At 58.5% G+C, this 10672-nt stretch overlaps 1 protein-coding gene across 1 annotated transcript in view; it reads right to left on the bottom strand.

Moving 5' to 3' along the window:
• The window catches only part of SRC (SRC proto-oncogene, non-receptor tyrosine kinase), an 11978-nt gene extending 8979 nt beyond the window's left edge, over positions 1 to 2999 (bottom strand). Inside the window, 1 exon segment of the mRNA XM_009998792.1 lies at positions 2915 to 2999. Within this exon segment, the coding sequence (XP_009997094.1) occupies positions 2915 to 2999 (85 nt within the window).
• Positions 3000 to 10672: the final 7673 nt, after the last annotated feature.

The raw sequence follows: 10672 nt of genomic DNA on the forward strand, positions 1-10672 counted from the left end.
TTATTATTATTATTATATTTTGTTGTTATTATTATTATTATTAGGCTTCTCAAGGCTGGTGCGACAGACGCCTGCCCGCTAGGAAACGAAACGAAACAACCTCTGGAGTCTGTTCAAGCATCAGCTGCCAGAAAGTCTGGCCGTGCTGCCCTTGCCCTGGGCTGAGCCACCTCCTGCCAAGGCCCGGAGCGGAGCTGCCAGGATCTGGGAATCTGGGAAGCAGAGGGAAGCACGCTGGGCTGTGGGAGGGTGGGGCGAGGATGCCCGGACCGGTGCTCAGGGACACCCAGGCACCCACTGTGGGATGTAGCTCAGCAGCCCATACAGCCACGTTTCCTCTGACAAGAGGGTTTCTGTCAGGGCATGGGTAGGAGAAGACAAGATCCAGGCAACTAGTCAGGAGTTTGCATGACTCCGATGGCAGACATTTGGAGAACCCGTAGCTGCATCACTCTGCTTGCTCAGGATGGGGGTTTAACTGCTGAGGATGTTCCTGTGAAGTCAAAAATATGCAGCAAATAGGATAAAAGTTGAAATCAGGAGAAGTTCCAGGCAGTCAGCAGCTAAGGACCAAGGGATCTCTGCCTTATATATAGTCATGCCTTCCTTACCACTCAAGATCATGCTCTATAAATACCTTCAAGGTAATGATATAAATGAAGAAGGGGAATTATTTGCAGTCTCCAAAGATGGCAGGATACCCAGCAGTGTCCTGAAGCTATGGAAGGAAATATTTAGGCTAGATCACGCATGGCAGGAGCAAAAAGGGAGGTGGAGACAACCAGGGAGGAGAATATTTCTGATAAGAAAAAATAAGCAGGAAAGGAGTAGAGAAGGCAGCTGCTGCCCACAGGGTGTGGACCTGGCTGCAGCCGCCCATGGGGCTTTGCTGAGGGCTCAGCCTCACCCAACAGGGAGTTTTTCTCACCCAGCTTTTGAGAGAAGCTCGGGCTGAGCCCCCATGAGGGGGCTAGAGCCAGAGGCAGCTCCAGCAACCTGCACAGCCCCTGGCTCCTGCTGTGGGGACACTTGGGGGTGGCAGGCACAAGCTCAGCTCCCCTCCCAGCTCTGCTCCTCATGGCAAAGGCTTTGTCTGATGATTGGGGCTGATTTTCCAAAAAAACCAACTTCCCTCTACGTTTTCCAGCTCCCAAATTACCGAGATGACAGGCAGCATTCCACATCCTGCTTCCATGCAGGTTTGCTTCAGCTGCAACTGTGCTGGCGGGCTCAGATCCTGCCAGGGCTTGGGAATGGGAATAAACTGATTTTTTGGGCTGGGTACAGCTATGGCAGCCACTCCAGCAGGGAGAGGAACTGTCCTTCCTCTTACGTGTACAGGCAACGAGGAGGGGCTGATGCCTCTATCTGCCACAGGACCCACCCCACACGTATCTGTGCTGGGCTTTGGGGGCCTCGGAGCAAAGGGAGGTGAAATATAAGCTTTGCACTCGCAAATTGTCACCACTGTCCATCCAGAGGCAGATCCCATGGCACAGGGGATGGGTTCTGTCCCATAAAAAAAACCTGCACTTTTAAAAGCCTGGTGCAGGAGATGCTAAAGCAGAACAGTGGGGGGAAACAGGACCTTAGAAACAGTGAGAAAAAGCCCCCACTGGTAAGGAAAGTGAACCTCCCCATCCCCACCAGCCCTTGGCTCACCTCTGCCTGGGGCTCTGGCACCCGCTGTTGCTCCAAGACTGCAGCAGCAGGGCAGGGAGGAAAGTGGGGGCACAGTGGGGCTGTGACCATGTGGCTTGTGACTGCCCACGCGACTGTGAGCAAGGGCACAGCCTCTCAGAGTTTCCCCTGGAAGCAGCAGCACTTCCCCAGGCAGGAAAACACCCGAGCGGGCCGGCAGATGCAGCAGCACTTTGGGGACACGAGCATCCCCCGAGTGCAGCCCCTGGGGCTGCCAGCCTGGGCCAGCAGTGCACTGAGAAACAGCAGAGTGTAAAACAGTTGGTGTGCCCAGAGCTTAGCCAGGAGCAGAGAACAGAAAGAGCAGGTCCTCCAGGCACTTCCCCAGAGTCCCCAAAGCAGGGGGCCCTCGCCTTCACACCCATTAGGCCACGGGCACAGGGTGTGCATCTTCCAGGTGTGTCCCAGCCAGGGATGCTGTGGGACATGGGTTCATCCCTCCTTGTGCAGTGGTTTTGGGGAGGGAGAGCTCTCCAACACACAAGGTCCCAGCTTGTGCCTGGTGCTAACCCTCCTTGGCAGGGGCTTTGCTGGGTCTGTGCTGCTCGGATGGGGCCAATCCAGCCCTTGGGGCTTTGGCTGCTAGAGCCAAAGGTGGGAGTGGAGGAGGAAGAGGGGGCACAAGCCTCTCATCCCCTGGGGAAGGGGCTGCAGCCCTGCTTGGAGCTCTCTTGCTGCAAATACCTTTGCACCTGAACACCTGCAGACGCTTGCTTCAGTTTGGCTAGTGCAAAATGTAGGCTGGCAACCACAAAACATGCCCCGAGGCACTGGCAGCCTTGCACCATCCCCACCCTGCTCTGCAGGCAATTCACCCAACGTGACCATGTGGCTTAAGCTCTGTGGCCATCCTGGGGGGGGGGAGGATGACAGTTTCTCACCCACCCTCAGGGAGGAGAAGGTGGTCCCAGAAATCCCATCACTCCCCCCACCACTGCCTTGGCAGCCGGTGAGCAAAGGGACACATGGGGTTGTGCAAGAGCCAGGCAGAGGAGCTGTTAATGCTGGCAGGAATGTGCTGTGCACTCAGGTCCCCGGGGGTTAAAAGGGACCATGAAGAGACACCCCCCCCTGCCTCTGACCCCCCCTGGAGCTGAGGGGCAGGGAATGAAGCAGGTGAACCCATCGCCCAGCCACGGCGGCTCCCAGCACAGCCCAGCAGCATCACTGGGAGCTGTGGGACAGCATCACAGTGGCCAGCCTGAAAAAATACCCACGGCCAGCAGCTCTGCCGTGCTGATGTCCAAGGCAGGGTTCCCTCTGCATGTAACAGGCTGCACGCTCTGAGCCACCGACATCCAGGCAGCCAATTTCCCTGCTCCAGTGCTTTTTTGCAGCCCAGAGCACTGGGATGGGGGGGGGCTCAGGATGGCTCCCCATCCCATCCAGGGTCTTGGCTGTCAGCAGGGCTTCCCCTCCCAGGGTTGATGTGGCAGCAAGGCTGGAGCACGGCCAGCACTCCCGACGCCAGGCAGCGCGGGGAGGCAGGTTTTCCTGCGGCGGGGATTAGCACCCCGGGCACGTCGCAGCCTGCAGGAACTCCCCTGCTTTCCGCTCCCAGGGGGTCAGCGCTGGCAGCAAATCACAAACCACCACGGTGACGAGTTGCAAGGCCTCAGCTTTGTCCCCCCACACCCCCCAACCGCGGGGAGCACCGGGGGGGTTGGGAAGGATGAAGCCAGGGCTCTGCCCTGCCCAGCCACTGACCAGAGCACCCTGTACCCCAGATCTGAGCCCACCCCCCGGGGGGTTGGCAGCTTTTCCCTTCTCCCAGGCAGGTGAAGCAGCTGAGTTCCCCCCTCCCTGGGCTGTCAGAGATGCCTTACCAGAGCTTTCCAGCTACAGCCACGCCGCGGGGTGAGGAGGCAAAGTCAGCTCAGCTCCTGCTGCAGCCTGCGAGACAGAGGGGACGTCAGCACCCCCGGCAGCTGCCCCTGCCCCTGTCCCTGTCCCCAGCACCCCCCACGCCAGCGCCCAGGGCTGCCTCCTTCCTCCTCCTCCTCCTCTCCATCCCGCAGCTCACACCCGCTCCCTCTGATCTCTCATGTGTGAAGAGGGGACGATTCTCTGCTCCACTTCATCAAACCCCCCCGGGGACGGGAGAGGAGGCGGCTGGAGCTGCCCCGAGCGACGCTGCAGGGCCGGAGGGCAGCACAGGCACCCCCAGCCCACTGAGGGCTGTTTCGGGGCAGAAGTGAAGCTGGTTCATCCGGACACACCAGCATTTCCAGCCTTGCCTCTGTGTCTCCAGACAGCCGGGACTGGTGGCAGGGAGGGTCAGCCACCAACTGGGGATCTTGTCTCCAGGGGTGGCAGTCACCTTCTGCATCCCCAGCAGCACAGACAGATGCTATGGCAGGAACCACCACAGGGTCTGGGAGCACCTTGTGCTGCTCAAGCCCTGACTCAGCCAGAGAAACATGTTTTAGCCAAGTTTTTCAAAAGGGACAGTTTCTTGCTGCAAGTGTGCATGATGGTGGGGGGGGGGGGGGAATCACACAGCAGCAGCAGGGGCTCAGGGCAGAGCTTTGGGTGGGAAGCAGAGCAGGACAGGGCCCTGCAGAGCTGGGACAGTCACTCGCCTGGCTCTGCCACCCACTCCCAAACCCTGCACAACCTGCCCCTTCTTCCCCTTTCATACTGAAAAAGAAATCTCTCTCTAGCCAGCTCTGCTCACCCAGTGCAGGACAGAGGCTTCATCTGCCCCCGAGGGGCTCAGCTGTCCAGCACAGAAGGGATTCAGCACCCCCAGCTTCCCACCCCAGCGCAGCATCCCAACAGGTTCCTGTCCTGGCTGGAGCTTGGGTTCCACATCTCATCCAGAGGCAACATCTGAGATGGATGGAGCACAGGCAGGGTCAGTGTAACACTGGGCAGGTGCCTGGGGGGGTGACTGCCATGCAGAGGACATTCCACGTCTATTTGGGTGGCCTCCCCTTTCCCCCCCGCTAATAAGTTTTGTCACTATTTTTAGCGCCTTTTGATTAGGATAATAAGCAGGGGCTGATTGACAGCTCTTTAGGACTTTGAATGGTTTGTAATTTGTACTTGACTAATATTCTCTGGCAATAATTGCACAGGGGGATGGAGGGTGGGGGAAGCTGCAGTCTCGACTCCAGGCTGCAGCACATACAAATGAGGCTGCGCCGCATCCGCACGTGGTGCCCCCCGTCCCCAGCGCCCCTGCACGCTGTGCCACTGAGCTCCTGGGCACACACTGCTCAGGCCGTGGATGTACTTGGACCCAACAGGGCCAAAAAAAAGCGACCAGGGAAAGCCTCAGGCTGAGGGTCAGGCATGTGCTGAGGTGGCGAGGTGCAAGGTCCTCCTAAGGGGAAGGGAGGAAGGGACGGGTCCCCCAGAGGGATGGACGCACTCGCATCCCTCACACACCCAGGTTTGGTGGCTGAAAGTGGCACAGCCTGGCCCACCCGCTCAGTAGTGGGGTTGCAATCCTAACCAGTGTTTGGCTGGCACAGGCTCGGGCACCCTGCCAGGGCTGCCACCCTCACGTGCCTCCCTGTGCTGCTGGGTCCTGCATTCAGGGTCTTCCCAGCCCCCCCCAGTTCACCCCCGTGTCATGGCTGGGCTGAACCCACAGCCAGAGGGGAGGGTGTCAGGGCTGAGCCCAGCCAGGAGAGAGCTGCAGCAAGAGGCCACCCCCGCCCTACCCCTCTCCAAAAGCAATTAAAAATGAAGCACACTCAGCTGCACAGCTCAGCTCGGATCAGATCACGGCACGCGAGACAGCGACGTCCCCATCCTCCCCCCCAGCATCCCCGCTCCTCTGACACCAGCATCCCCAGGGATGCTCCCCAACAAAACTAACTGGCAAGTCGGGATGCAGGAAGAGGCTGGATTTTCTGCCCTACCTCCCCACGGCAGAGATGCTCTTGGAAAGACACCAGCGAGGGGGAACTGGCTGCTCCCCGGCTGTTCTCTGCGGGGCTGGATGGCTCAAGGATACAATGGCCGTGGTTAAGGCCAGGCTGCCAGCGGGGCTGGCGGAGGGGGAAACGATCTTATCTTCTTTTCAAAGACACTAACAAAAGACACTGATTGGGAGCAGACAAAACAGCAGCACGGCAGAAGCAGAAACCTTGGGAGATGCTGAGCCAGGCTGGGGCCCCAACACCAGACACCGAGCCCTGGGGAGGGAGACATCGCCGGCAAAACAGGCTCTGTCCTTGGGGCTCCACCAGCAAAGGGGATGGGTGGGTGAGGGGCTGGGGGTACCAGTGCCCAGCCCCTGCCGGGTGGTGGAGCGAGCTGAGCCGTGTCCCCAGCGAGCAAAGCCCCGTCAAGATTAATAACGGCACCTGTCTCACGCCAGACTGAAAAATGAAGCGTGCGGGATGGCGGGCGAGACAAAGCAGCCTCCCAGCACCCAGCCCTGCAGCAGGCACTGGGGATGGGAAGGAGCAGAGAGTGGTGAGCCCAAACCCACCCCGACCCGCTCCATCCCCTCTGCACGCAGCCGACCCCCTGCCAGCAGGACTGGGGCACAGTCATGGACACACAGAAGCTGCCCACAAGGTGTGCTATGAAAAACACAACCCAGGTTGGAGGCAGGCAAGAGGCAAAGGGCACCAGGCCATCCCCTGATAGTGGGGTCAGCCTGACCTGGCTCAGCCCAACAGCCCCCTCCTGCCACCCACATGCAGCAGGTGTGTCCCCCCTATAGAAAAAACAATTCCTATCCCCTGTCCTGTGCCATGGAGCTTTGCTCAGTACAAGAAGGGGAACACAGGGGCATATGTTTGCCAGGCTGGGACCAGCCCCACTGCAATGAGTCCTGAGGGCTGGTGAAAAACTGGGAGCTGCTCCCCTAGCCCTGTACACCAGGGTTTGGTGTCACAGATCCTACCCTGTCTGGCTGACACCATGAAGGCACACCTAGGTCATGCCTCCAGCCCTTCTCCTCTGCAAGGACACTTGTTTCTCACTTATACTGATTCTTAAAACAAAATAAAAGATGTAGGGATAGTCACTTCATCTCTCGGCTCCAATCTGGCAATCAGGGGAGCCACTTCTATGGGCAGGTGCCCCCTGATGCCCACCCAGAACCCCCAGTTTGCTCAGTGACTGCATGTTGAAGGCACCTGTGTTAAGGCACCCAAGCCCTCCTCTTACTCCCCCCAGCTGATGGAAAACTGTCCCAGATGAAAGGAATCACTGTCGGAGAAGAGGGGAGGGCAGCATGGCTGCTGCACAGGGGCCCAGCTACACACTCCCCCCAGACATAAGTCCCAGCCCCTCCTATACAACCCTGTCAACTCCCGTTAAATTTAAAACCATGTTAATTAAAACTGCACAGCCCAAGCTAGCAGGGGCCAGTGGGTCAGGAAAGGGGAAAGGATAATTAAATCAAGCATCCAAATTCACCCTCCGAAGCATGGGGGAGAGTCTGGGTCGGGAGTGATGCAAAATGCCTCTGAAAAGACATGTCAAAACAGGGAGTTTAAAAGACTAGAGCCAATTCATGAAGCACAAAATCAAGTTCTGGATGTTTATCTGTCCAAGGAACTGGGAAACACCAAGCACACACGCAGGGAGCTGTGCAGGGAGCTCAAGCTCTCCCCACCATGGCAGGGCCAGCCCCTCGACAGGCAGTTTTTGGCTTGCTGGGGTGATGGGCAGTGGCTGTGCCAATGCCAGGGGCTGCACACAGCTGTGCTGCCCCCTGCAGCCCCCACAGCTGGCCGAAGGCAGGGGAAGCCCATCAGCAGGTCCCCTCCAAGCACTGTCTTTTGTAAGGCTGACACGGAAAAGCTGCAGGCTTTATCTCCCTGAAATAACACACGTGGCTGCCCAGAGCCAGCGGGACATGCGGCAAGTTGCGCTTGCTGGTGCCAAGCTGCTGAGTGCTCTGTTTTATCCTTTTTCTCCCCCAAAAAGAAGGAAGAAGGGAAGGTGGCTGTTGCCACGCCGTGTCACTTCCCCATCACCACGCTGAGGCAGCGCTGGGTGCCAACAGGGACCACCACTTGAGGTCCCTGGTGCGTGGGCAGCTCGGGCTGAGCCAGCACCATGCTCAGCCACAGCCCAGGTCTCTGGGAGCTGGCAAAGCTTTGCACACTCAGATCTCCCTCAGAGGCAGAAGGTTTTCAATGTTCTGCAGAGTGAAGGGCTCTGGAGGGAGCTGGGAGCTGCCTTTTCCAGCCAACATGCCACAGAGCGAGCTCCTGGCACAGCACTCCCGGGCATTCCACCCAGAGCTGTGCTGTGTGGTGGGTGCTGGGAGCTGCAGCCCTTGCCCAGGGGCTGGGTGGGATGCCAGCAGGGCCCCAGCACCCCTTCCCACCTCTGTGCTGCAACAGAGACACCCCAAACATCAGGGCTCCTGCAGCTCTTCCCGTCCCCTGCTCTGGTCTAAAGGGAGACCCTCCCAGTTCAGGGTGCTGATAGGAAGTGTTTAGGGTCAGGGAGGAAATGAAAGTCAGTCTTCCTGGAGCCTCTGCTGTTCTCTGTTATCCAAGCACAAGCACTTTGGGACAGGCAGGGAACAAGCACATGGCTCCCACAAACCCAGCTGGGGTCTGCTGCTTGCACACACAGAGGACAGGGAGCCATGGGGCAGAGGGGAGCACCTCACTTCCCAGCCACCATGCACCCCCATCCCTTTCTCCTGCCAGGGCATCCTGGCAATTAGAGATGGAAAAATAAGCTTTTTCACCAGGAGGGTGTTCCAGCACAGGAACAGGGCTCGGAGAGGCGGTGGGATCAAAGCTGGCTGGGCACTGTGCAGCCTGACCTCACTGGCACTGCTCCGGGTCAGAGAGGGGATGCCTGCCTCTGCCTCCCAGCCCAGCTCAGCCTGCACTTCCAGCATTCCCACTGGGACACCAGCCAAAGCCAGGAATTGCCCAACCAGCTCCAGCAAACACTTTCCAAAGGTACACAAAGACCTTGGCCTGGGTTAACCTGAAGCCAGCTTCTCCCAGACAAGTGATGAGGGCAATGCCCTCCTCCTGCCAAGGAGAAGGAAACAGAAAGGAAATGTTTCAGAGAGCAGAAGTGCCCGTGGGGCAGGGAAGCACCAATGTCAAGTCAGGCTAGCACTAGGAGCCAGAGCTCCTGGCCACTGGGACTGTCTGGAGCCACGGGGCAGTGCTTCCCCAAAAGCAGCCCTCTACCTTGATGCAGAGGCTTCAATGCCCCCCAAAATGTACATTTTCAGTCTCAGCCCTCGAGCATGCTGGCATCCACGAGCTCCCAGTGCCCACCACGTCATTCTCTGGTTTCCCACAGCCCCATCACATCAATACTGATCCTGTCCTCCTCCAGGCAAAACAGCAGGGCAAGGGAGCAGCCCTGTGGAGGGGTGACAGACCCAGGGTGATACAAGCTGACCTCTCGAGGAGGAGGGAGGATTTCTGTTCCCCATTTCTGCAGTGACTCTCCCAGTGTGGCTGGCCTCAGGCTCCAGGAAATGGAGTTTGCTTCTGCTTTCTGGAAGGAGACATCTGCCCCAGCTGCTCCCTGGGGATGGCCACGGCCTGTGCCTGCCTCCTGGGGAGGGGGCAGCAAGAGCCTGATGGGACTTCACAGGCAGCTCAGATCCAGCCAAAATGATGCTGCCACCAGCACGGACACCACACCCGACAGCACGGAGGTGATTTCAGCCCCCAGGCAAGGACAGCAATGCAGGCAGGTGGCAAATCTCTGGGGCAGGGGGAGGAAGGGGGCAAGGAACATGCAAGGAGGCAGGAAACCTCAGGATCTGAGCAAGTTACAACCATCCCTGGCCATGCTGGCGTCACTGCTAAAACATTTCCACTTTCAGAGAAACCAGCTCGTCCAGTCCAGCCAGGAGAAAAGCTCCTGGGGCTCCAGCATCCCTCTGGCACAGGCTGCTACCCTGCCAAGGGGTCCTGCAAGACCTCCATGGCTCAAAACCTGCTAGAAACTCTCCCAGGAACAGAGCAGGAACTGAAACACACTCTGGTAAAAAAGGGAAAATGCAGGGAAAGTATTTGCACCCTCAACACAAATGCTGTGGGGCCAGGAATCACCCTGCTCCCAGCCAGGAGCCACAGGGGCTTGGCAGGACACGTGCAAGGTTCACTGCAACGGGCTAAGAAGGAGAAGCAAAGCAGGGTTTGAGGATCTTCCACTGCCAAATTTCAACACTTCCCGCTTTGCACAGCCCTGAACTGTTCCCAACGTACAAGCAGAATCTCACACAGCAAACTGATCAGCTTATTTTCCTGGGTTACTTTGAGATTCTGGGCCATCTGCTCAACACAAGACATGTTTTCCAGGGAAGCATGGGGCCACCAGAACCCCGGGGCCACCAGAACCCCGGGGCCACCAGAACCCCGGGGCCAGCAGCCCCAACACATGCATGCTGTGGGGGCAGTGGGTGGCTGTGGGTCAAGATCCATCTCCTGTGATACACACTTGACTCCTGCTTCCACCTCCACGGACACGGATGGGACCAGAAGCAGCTCCCACAGCAGGGGGCACAGCCCAGGACCGTGCTGTCTGGTGTCAGCAGCATCAGAGCCCACGCCGAGGCAAGCCCAGACTTTGCCAGCGACAGAGCCCGGAGAGATGCTGGTCCCCGTGGCCACTCCCATCTGCACCACCAAAACAAAGCCAAGCGCTCAGGATGCGTCAGAGCAAGCAGCCAGGGAGGGTCTTGAGGAGCAAATGGAAAAGACCAGCCAGCCCCCCCCGGCAGCATTTCCATAACCAAAAAGGTGTGTGGGATTCCCCAGCCTCTCCGGAGGGGCGCAGGGATGCTCGGTAGCTCTAAAAAAAAGAGGAGCTGGCTGGGAGGTGCATCCCCAAACGGTCCTCGCTGTAAACAGCCCGAGCAGATGAAAAAAACAAAGAAAAACGCTGAGCTGGTGCCTTGTGTCCCTGTGGCTGCGGGAGGGGAGAGCCGGGCCCCGCGACCGGGAGCAGAGATGGGCTCTGGGAGAGGTGCAGGGAACCTGCCTCCAGCCACCAGCACCAGGGTGCC

The sequence above is a fragment of the Chaetura pelagica genome, unplaced genomic scaffold, assembly GCF_000747805.2.
Source record: "Chaetura pelagica isolate M959 unplaced genomic scaffold, ChaPel_1.0 scaffold275, whole genome shotgun sequence".
Lineage (NCBI taxonomy): Eukaryota > Metazoa > Chordata > Aves > Apodiformes > Apodidae > Chaetura > Chaetura pelagica.